This window comes from Toxorhynchites rutilus, chromosome 1, assembly GCF_029784135.1.
Source record: "Toxorhynchites rutilus septentrionalis strain SRP chromosome 1, ASM2978413v1, whole genome shotgun sequence".
Classification (NCBI taxonomy): domain Eukaryota; kingdom Metazoa; phylum Arthropoda; class Insecta; order Diptera; family Culicidae; genus Toxorhynchites; species Toxorhynchites rutilus.
Window position 1 is genome coordinate 195,118,181 of NC_073744.1, and position 10,678 is coordinate 195,128,858.

The window sequence follows — 10,678 nt, forward strand, 5'->3', positions numbered from 1 at the left end:
TGTAATCGATAATGATGGGTGGTGTTACCCGTGAATCATGTTCCAACGAAATCACTTACCATCCGAAGAAAATGAGACACCACGAATGAGTATCATCGATGACTTAACGCGCGGTTGATTCATAAAAGATGATTAACCGTTATATCCACCCAACCAAATTTTATGTTCAATATCGGCGAAAAGTACTTATCTCAGGCGCTTGCATTCGCGATACACGGAGTTAAGTCCCGTCTTTTACATGACCCTTGTTAACATCTCGCACACGTGATTCACTAGTGACATTTTGGTAGCGCAGAGAATTACCCGTAATCAATCACGGTGCGTTGCCATGATCGAAAGCTGCAGCAGCTTGTTTTGTTTTCGGGGCTTCGTCAGCTATACACACGCTGAACGATCCGACCATATTTGGACATCATCAGTTCTGCACTCACTCACTCACCTCTACCCGGTCGAAAATTGGTATGCTTCGGGGGCAGTGCAAGCAAACAAAACACAAAACACCGGTCAATGAAAGAATACCATAAAAAGCCGAGGATCCCTCGTGAGACAAATGCGGAAGCGCGTACGCGCGCCTCGTGGATTTGGGTCACCCTCTCTTGGTGGTGCTTGCGGTCAATGAACGCGCGCGCTGTATCATTGAAGGCGCACGCCTGTTATGGAATACCGCCGCACACGACTCGCACAACAAGCTGGCATTGGCTTACACAATCGGAGCTGTGGAGAGCTCAACAACAAACGACCTTTTTTCGCTCCCACTGGAGGTGATATCCCAGATCCCAGGAGATTTGAGAGCTGCGAGATCAAAAGTGAATGGAAGAATCGTTGCACGCATGTCTACTTTGACTGGGTGAACCTGTCCGACAACGTCAGAAGAAAATCGCGACAATAATTTACCTTTTATGACTCTAGAGAAGCCTACCCAGATTGGCCAGAGCGGCACCGCTTTGCCATTTATGGTATCAACGTGTGTGTTGCCGTTGCGCGCTGTCTGCATTCAAACTCGCCGCGCGAGTGATATCCCTTCATGCCAGCGCGGCTGGTCACCTCAGACAGAAGGGCGTCATGCCTGAGAGCTGGCTTCATCCTGTATGAAATCGAGAGTTGATACTGTATGGACAATAAATACTTCATTACTTGCTCCTCTGTCGATATGATGCAATGTCATTTTTTTTGTTCGCCGCAGATCGAAACAGATTACGATTATGTTTCTCTGCTCCAAAACTCGCGAGTCTATTTAGGTATCGATCAACGCGTATGCCGAATTCCTATATAAGGCTGACGACCTTCTCGGCTGGAGCGTGCGTTGCGCTTTGACTTGTGCGGTAGCGCTGACTGTCGGCTACCGTTGTTGTTGAGTTCGGATCTTCGCGATCCATAGTCGGTGAAAAATCGATCCACTGATTGATCGTTACTCCATTTTAGGATCATATGTCAAACACCGAGGCTGACAGCGGCGATGGTTCTGGTTTCGGATGGCGCTGTCTTCGAGTCGAAGTAGGCGATGATGGCGCCGCCATTCCTCCACTCGCGTGCCAAACGCCAACGCCTGCTATGGTTGCTGTCTGGTGGCAAGCAAACCACACGCAGTTAAATGAGAAGAGTTTCGTGAGAAGTGCGAGATGATTAAAAATGGGGTTTGCGGTTTTCAGTGCTTTTTAGAGTGTACACGAGAAGCACGCGGCAGTGTGAAAGCATGGCCTTAGCGGCAGGTGCGAATCGGTAATTGTCGAAAAATATGATATGATATCCATCGACTCAACAGCGGCAACAGCCGCGTGGCTTTCATTTTTCTGCACGCTGGGCCCAATCTGGGTCATTGCCGTTAGAAAAAAAAACCCCCAACGGTTTAACGATGGGAAGGTGGTTTGGGATAACGACAGCGCGAGATCGAAACGCTGATAAGCAATCATTCACCGGTGTTTGATTCATAATAATATTTTGAATAATTCTTTCTGTTCCTCCGATTCGCACTCCACGAGAAGAAAAATTTGTGGAAGATGGGTTCATTGATCCCATTCGCCGGCACAAGTTTGAGTCTCTCGTTTGGGGAACCCTCTGTGTAACAACAGCACCATCAATCGAACAAAAGTTTGAAGTGTTTCCCCTCTCTCTGTCTCGTTCGGCATTGCCACTTAATATACTGTGGGACAATTTTTCTCTCTCTCTCTCTCGCGTGTGATACGGAGTCTGTCAGACGGTTGAATGCTCGAATCGTCGTCGTAGTTTGTAGACTTGCGCGCCACCGGGAAAAATGTGGAAAACAACTTTCGATCTACAGAAATACAGATGCACTATCCTCCATCCGATCCACGCCGCACAATGGGAGAGCCACCATAGCAAGCCGTGGGAAAATTAGAGCATAACGCTTTAATGACGATGTAAATGCTTTTATTTTGATTGAAAACTAGTTCGCGGATAGGGCGCCACGATCCAAGCAGCATGGAATTCAAGCACGATAAACCAGTTGGTGTTGAGTAAGTAGTGTTTTCTTCTAGTAGTTTCACACCTGCTGAATTTGACAGTAGATTATACTATTTGACAGTAGATTATACTTCTAACGTGCGTAAATGATTTTTTTTATCTGTATTATAGTGATTTTCAACTCATTTGGCTGGTTCGTCACTTTTACTTCCATTTTTGGAAGAATGTCGGGAGTGAGAATTGAACTCGTGACCTTCAGCGTGAGAGGCATGGATGTTACCACTACGCCAGATCGCCTCCCAATGCGTAAATGATGATATCAACAGTGTTACACTGTACACAAAACACAGTACACAGTCGTTAAAGGATGTTAAACATATCTTTGTAGAATCAGACTTCAATTCCAAAATTCCCATTCTAGTCTGTGTATGTAGTTTAAAAGGCAACCCTCGATATCTTCCATAGATGCTCATGATTCAATGTTTTATGCATCATTTAGCACTTCAAGTAGTATTTGATTAAATCCAATTTGGTTCGAGAGAGTTGCGCAGTGCCTTTTGAGACTCGAATGTATTTGTTCTTGTTGTAGAGTTGCTATGAGACAATTCGAAAGTTCACACTTTTTAGTCAATCAAAAGCATCAAAATCACTGATTCCCAGATCTCAATAATTCCGAATATTTACTCGAAAAACTCGGTGGGCATACTATTTGTCAGTACATATTTCCAAAATTTTCGCCTGTCTCATGAATAAAAAATGCCGCAGTCTTCAGATCATGCACAGTGTAATGCTGCTTTCTTTCTGTGTAAAGCCTACGAATTAGTATCTCACAAAAATTTCCCACTGGGTTGAAGTACGAGAAACAAGCTGGCTTGTGTGTTTTGTGGTCCTTGGTCCACTTTTTGCGTTTTGGTAGTAAATTAAGCAATCCGAGTAATCTGGAGGGCCATTTTTGGGTTGTTGCACATTCCTGTGGGATGAATATACATCAGGGAAAGGATTGCCGTTACTAATGGAGTACTTGTCATGGGAGGCCGATCGAAGGACCCCTTCGTCAACACTACACTCGGGGCCGGAACTGTCGTGTTCGACCAACCATACGAAACCCATTTCTCTAGTGTTCTGTTATACGTATAGCTAACTTGAGACGAGAATAAAATTATAAGACGTAGGTAATCGCTAGACGTTTGTCTTTTACTCTGCATGATTGAAAATCTTTATTATTATAAACTGCTAGCTGACTCGGCAAAGTTCGTCCCGCCCAAAATTTGTTTTTTGTTATCAATACCTTCAAACATTCTCGTTTTCTTACTAAGCGCAAGTTCATGAGTTCAATCGCAGAACTGTTCATTGATTGATCTTCTAATCGACCCCGTTGAGTTTACCTTTTACTAAAAAAATGCTAGTACTTCTACCAAAACTCATCATTATAATATCAGATTATTTTCAGACACAATTCTCGTTCAAGATTTTTCAATGTTTGATACAGAAAATATGATAGAATGAAGACTTCTCCCTTTAGAGAGAGGGGAGGGGTGTCTATTCACCATAGAAACGTTTCGTGACCCCTAAAATCTTCACATGCCAAATTTGGCTCCTTTTGCTTGATTAGTTTTCGAGTAATGCAGAAATTTGTTTTTCATCTGTATGACAGCCCACCCTAAGAGGGGGGGGAGTGTCGAACCACCATAGAAACATTTATTGTATCCTAAAACCTCCACATGCCAAATTTGGTTTCGTTTGCTTGATTAGTTCTCTAGTAATGCAGAAATTTGTGTTTCATTTGTATGGCATTTTTGTATTTGTATTTGACCGGGACTCATAAAAATCGCCCCAACAGGAAGCTTTTTAATGCCTCTATATCCGCCGCTGTCGCACCGGGTAAGGCCGAGGACATAGTTAACGCGGTGCGGTGCGATGCGATGCGGAGCGATGAATTGGAGCTCTTCGCGTGCTATGACGTACTGATCGCTTTAGATCGCGCGTTTTTTGATATTTCATTCCACTCCATTCCACATGTAAACAACCCAGCACAAGGATGCCAGATATGATAACATGGCTTCATTTTGTAAATAGTTGAATTGAGAGATCGTTTTTATCTGTGAACATGGTAAATGGAAAGCCCTTAACGTAACGGTTTCATTATATGCATTATGTAAATTAGAATTAAGTTATATAATTCAACGAACAAAACGAAAATAATAATTTAACAACTCAATCTTTATTTTCGTTCGATAAGTTCGAATGTAAAGATATTTATGAAAATCGGTTACCAGTCCCCTTGCGTTCACTTGCGGCAAAACACTCCACACACAGTTTCGCCGCATTGAAATCGCGTTTACTATATCCGGGCGGTTTGCATATGATTTCCACAGTCGTAAACAAAAGACCTCTCCCGGAAACGATCTCGCGCCCGCGCCCGCATCGCGCCGCATTCACTATGTCCTCGGCCTAAACAACCGACGTGAGTAGAAATCTCGTCATGGTAGGCGTGTCTGAAATCTGTTGACAGCAATTTGTTTGGAAAACCTGTCTCTTTCGGTGGTGAAAATTTCACGTTGATCCGTTTTGTTTTGAAAAAGTTGTGCAGGATGGAAGCCGTGAGAAGAAATTTGATTTTGAACGTCCACACTAAAAATCCGGCATGGCCAGGTACTCGAGAAATCGCTGAAAGTGGCTGAATCGACCGCATATGATGTGCTGAAACGTTTCCGTGAACGTACAACTGTTGTTCGGATGGATCAGAGGACACGTTGCAGTAAAACTTACGGTCGGAAGCTGAGGTTGAGGGTATTGAGAATAATTAAGGCAAACCCGGGAATCTCGGACTACGATATCGCAAAAAAAACAGCTCTAACCAAAGTCGGTCGGACATCGTCCCGTAGATGGGCAGCATCGAGCCCGAAACCGGTCGACTAAAAAGGTAAATTTACCATCCTTTTTATGTTTTATGCGTGTTGTGTGTGTCTAACCAACGTGCCATCCGGAGAATCCGGATGCAAGAAGGTTATCGTAATTACCGTGCCTGCAAGCAACCAAACGTTGAAGCAAAATCTAGTAGCCAAAAAACGCGCTCGGAAGTTGTACAATAAAATTTTGACAAAGTACGGAGGATGCGAATGGCGAAATATACGTGAAAATAGAGACAGTTCCGAGGCCTGAAATTCTATAAAGCCAGAGGTAATTTCCATAGTAAATTTAAGTTCGCTTTCGCTGAAAAATTTGTTAGGAAGTTCTTGATTTAACAAGGGATTTGCAGCTGTGGCCAGAAAACTAAGGTTCTCGTCGTGATCGATATCTCGTATAGTATCGATCAAATGAATTCAAATTTATCAAATTTATGCAGAATAATTAATGTTAGCAACATTGCTCTATACATATAACCCATTTATTTGACACTGGATGCGTCCGGCTAATAACGCAACATTCTTTTGTAGCGCGAATTCGCGTCATCGAAGGTACGGTGTTGCTACCTATGAATGTTTCGCGTGTGAGTGAAAAATATGTAAACAAACCGTTGCATATTTTCTCTGTAATTAATATACTGATTTCTCGAAAACTTGTACCGTGTTTATCTCACAATTATTGGAAATTGTTGAAAAATAGTTTTTCTTAGCTGTTTCGATGCTCCGAACTAAAATTTATTGTCATTTAGTAGTGAAAAAAAGCGGTTGAAGTACACCCTCTGTCAATCTACCTGCGAGAGAGGTAAACCGAATTAATGAAATTTGATATAAAAATATCCGCTTAGTGTTCATAAAATACCTAAAATACAAAAATCTGGCTTCTATTCAATCAGTGCTCTAATATTTTTCAAAATATTTTCCTTAGAACGTGTGAAATATGGACGTCAAAAGCTGCGCAAATTGCCCGGAGAACATGCAAGTCGGACGAAATTTGCTTGAAGCTGACTCCGACCAATCTGCAAAATTCAAAAGCCGTATTGTTTGTGTCGTCCCCGGATGTAAGCAGAGATATCGCCCCGGAATTTCTTTTCATGCCTTCCCTCCGAATACGGACAAATCGCTAAAGATAGAACCTACCAAAATCTCCCTACCTACTCTACTCTCCGAGTATGAAGTGTAATACACGCCTTGAAGCAATAATATTATAATTTTTTTTATTATTATTTTACTTTTTATAGCAACAAGCCGTGCCACTGATCGCTTAATTCTTAGGCCATCAGCAGTTCCCGACTTGAATTTGCCACAACCTCCCATCAGCGAAGCCAGGAAAAGACTTATTGAGGGCCATGCTGAACGTGCTGCAAACCGTGCCAAAGTTGGGGCAGCGATGGACCAGAGACATGATACACCAAACCTTTCAGATCTTGCCATCGATGCTGAATGTGCAGATCATCCCGAAGTCTGTGTTCCTACAGTAGAGAAAGCAGTCCAGGTAGACACTACGGATTTGGATGAACTTAAAGTCAAGCGTATCTCAGCGATCTCCTTTGGAAGCGATGACGATCTTGTATCATGGACTGGACTTAAATCAAGAGAAATGCTCGAATCTATTGTCAAAGCAGTGACTCTCGTGAAGCAGTATCGTTAAAAGCCTAAATCTACAGTGAAGCTAGAAGAGGAAATACCGGATTCCTGCACAATAGACATGTTAAGAATATATTTTTTTAAATAAATAGTCCTTTACTAAAGTGTTTCTTCCCTGAAACTACCTACCTACCTTTATCAAACAAGTCGTTTATTAGTAGCCTCTTGATGAGTTCAAAGTAATTCCTTATGCACAGAGGCGAATTAATTACTTATGATTCAAAACACGTTATTGCGCATTTTGCACCAAGTTGGACTGTTTCGGCCTTTTCCATAAGTGCGAAAATACGAATAAAAGTGCGCTCTAACATCGAATCATGTTGGTGTCTTCAGCGCACTTATTCTTCGATTCATAACGAATAAGTGCGCTGAAGACAGCAAATCGATTTGATGCAAGGTCGCACTTTTATTCACATTTTCGCACTTTTGAAAAAGTGTGAAACAGTCCAACTTGGTGCAAAATGTGCAATAATAAAGAAATAAAATAAAACATACTTAAGCAAATGATACAAAACAGTCATGACGTGTTTGCACTTCCCTTTGCCAGCTTTACAGGAACACGAAAACAACCATTTGGAGAAGGAGTTTTTCGTACGAATTTTTATTGTATGGGGTTCCGAGCTTGGAGATGATGACTGGAGGCAGGACGAGAAAATACTGAAGCCTTCATCGTGAACTTCTTCAACACCAACTATTAAAAGATGTTCAGCTTTGAATACTCTTTCGCCTTCGACGACTAAACGGCTTCCACCCGCAGCGTAATCGAACACATCCGCAAACTCCACAGCCACGTAGCAGGTTTCATTTTCTCCGACTGATGGCTCCTGATAATGCATGAAACAAGGTCACAGAAAAACACTTATAAGTTAAATTCAGCTTAAGCTACGGCAAAGTTTTTTTCACTGCATAAGGAAAACTCATTTTCCAACCGTTTGGAAGATAAATTTTGCACACAATTATTAATTTTTATTAAAATTTAGTATCCTGAAAGTTTGTTTACTTTTTCACAAGTAAAGACAGTATCCTTTGGATGCGGTAAGAAAACGTTTTCCCCTGCAGTAAATTTATGTGATTTAACTAAATTAGCATCCTAGAGGATAGTTCTTTCGATACATACTCACCATTACGACGCGTCTAAAGAACGTATGAAATTCCGAGAGATGCGAATGACGAAGTTCAGAATCATTTGCGGATAGCAGAGAAATTATACGAAATTTCTTATTTCCTCGGAACTGATCTAGAGCAAGTCATAAACCATGAAAAGAACTTGGATTACATTGGGGCTGAGGGAAATTATGCTACAACACCAATCAATGTGTTGCAAGTCCTCGGAACTAATCTAGAGCAAGTCATAAACCATGAAAAGAACTTGGATTACATTGGGGCTGAGGGAAATTATGCTACAACACCAATCAATGTGTTGCAAGTCCGGAGATCATTCTCCGATGGCACTCAACTAGAATGTTTTCGTGGTCCGGCAAGAGGGCGCCCTCGTATTCGCATGAACATCCCAGGCGTCCGAGAGATTCAGTTTCTGTTCGTACATGCCACAAGCACGGTAGGATGCATGGTTCGCGTGATTGTAAAGCTCATCGCGTGCGCTGCTATAATTGTGATAAATTTGGCAATTTTGTGTAATTCTGTCATTCGCCTAAGAACAGCGATAACAGTTCCAGGAATGAAACATGGATCAATTGTGCTGAACTCAACAGGATCGTGTCTTCGAGTTGTGATGAAGCAGAGCCATGAGATTTTCCCAAAATTCCTGTGGACGGGGTCCGATTCAAGATCGATGAGGCTGTAATGCCGAAACAGGTTATTAGGTACAATATATCAAAAGCTTTCGACGTATAAAAATGTACTGCAAAAGGTTATTCAAACTACGGGAGCTGGGCGAGCAACAGTGCAGAAGGTATTAACGAAACAAAAACATTCAACGGGACAAGAGGTTTCTTCCAGGTGCCGAAGAAACCCAAGGCAAATAAGGAAACCGCAGTATATATATTGGTGCTGTGTAGTTTGAGTATTATATAAATTGATTATGTTGTATTTCAAGCTATTTTGTGCATCCGGAGGATGTGGTATCTAGGAGAGCTTTTGAGTCAGTGTACTGGATGCAATAAAAGAGATAGGCTGTGGCACAAACTGAGTGTTATTATTTTGTAGAGAAATCCGTGGAATTCAAGAATATTACAGGTTGTACTGTGTATTTGGTGGGATTTGAAACGAATCATTTATTATGAGTCGCTTCCGTGTGACCGAACACTGAATTCAGACTTCTATCGTCATCAACTGGACCGTTTAAGCTAGCGATTGACCAGAAACGGCCAGAATTGGCCAACAGAAGAGGTGTTGTGTTCGATCAGGATAACACAAGGCCACACATGTAACTCGCCCGAAATTCCAGCAGCTTTGTTGGGAAATTTGGGAAACCAGTTTGGACCTGGCACCAAGCGATTACCACCTCTTTCTCGCATTGCAAAACTTTCAGAGTGATAAAAAATTGCGATCAAGAGAGGAGTGCATTCTTCGCCGATTGCCCGAAGTAACCAGACGAAGGAAAGTCGCGTCCAAGTTCCGTTATCGGTTACCGCGTGATTGTTGTTTTTTTTTGCCGCTGAAGAGTTCATTTCGCTATCTGGATAGTGAGTGAAGTGCCCTGCCTGCAAGTGGATAGAGGCTTTCATCCTCGGAAAGCCAAGCATTGGTTTTTGTTTTGTCGCTGCTTCGCCGACATTGGAGATTTCGCCGAGTCATCGTGCCAACAGTGACAGTGCGGGTAAGCTTTCACCGACGACTGTGTGTAGTGGTGTCGTAGGCACATTCCCACCACCAACGAGCTTTCAGCACGCTCCCGTTCATCTGCACTGGAGTGCGTTCATAGGTGAATAAGATTGAATATAGTGAGAGAAAATATTTATTAATTATAAGTTTTTTTTTGTTGTTTTTGTGAATTATTATTATTGTGAATTATTATTTTAAAAAAAATACTTAGAATATAAGTGCCAATTTTAAAATGGCAGAGGGTGGGGGACCTTCGGATATGGAGGTCTCTGACTCTAGTTCCCTTCTAAGTGATAAAAAAAAGTCACTCAAACGCGTACCAAATACGGAAGATACTTCTTCTGGGGACGAGTCAGCTGACCCTACCAAGCCTCCCTCCAAAAAACTAGCAAATCTCCCATCTGCCCTTAACGATCCCACTCTACCTTCAACCTCGTCTTCTCCCTCTGTTCTTCCCACTCCTTCTCAACCTTCGTCTTCCCACTCTCAATCCCCGTCCTCGCCTTCCCCCCCTGTTATTCTCACTCCCCGTGTAAAGGTCTATCCAGAAGATGCGCCCGGAACTGGTCCCTGGGTTGTTTTCTTCAGGCCTAAGCCAAATGGAAAAGCGTTGAGAGTCATGCAGATCGCGAAAGATCTGGCAAGGTATACCTCCGTTTCGGAAATTTCGAAGGTTAGACCAAACAAATTGCGAGTTGTCGTGAATGATCGAAAAGACGCAAACAAGATTGTTGTCGATCAGCATTTTACAATTGAGTATCGGGTCTACATTCCCTCTCACATAGTCGAAATTGAGGGTGTGATAACCGAAACGGGCTTGACGTGCGAATACATTACGAGTGAAGGTACCGGCCGTTTTAAAAAACTGCCCTTGACGACTGTTAAGATCTTGGGTTGCCGCCAGCTCGGAACAGTCTCCCATG

At 42.5% G+C, this 10,678-nt stretch overlaps 1 protein-coding gene across 1 annotated transcript; it reads left to right on the top strand.

The window, feature by feature from the left end:
• The first annotated feature begins 5,844 nt into the window (after window positions 1-5,844).
• Window positions 5,845-7,027, top strand: LOC129763539 (uncharacterized). The gene is made up of 2 exons (XM_055762711.1): window positions 5,845-6,503; window positions 6,566-7,027. The coding sequence occupies exons 1-2, from the start codon at window positions 6,497-6,499 to the stop codon at window positions 6,973-6,975; spliced, it is 417 nt and encodes a 138-aa protein (XP_055618686.1). The 5' UTR covers window positions 5,845-6,496; the 3' UTR covers window positions 6,976-7,027.
• The last annotated feature ends 3,651 nt before the right edge of the window (window positions 7,028-10,678 follow it).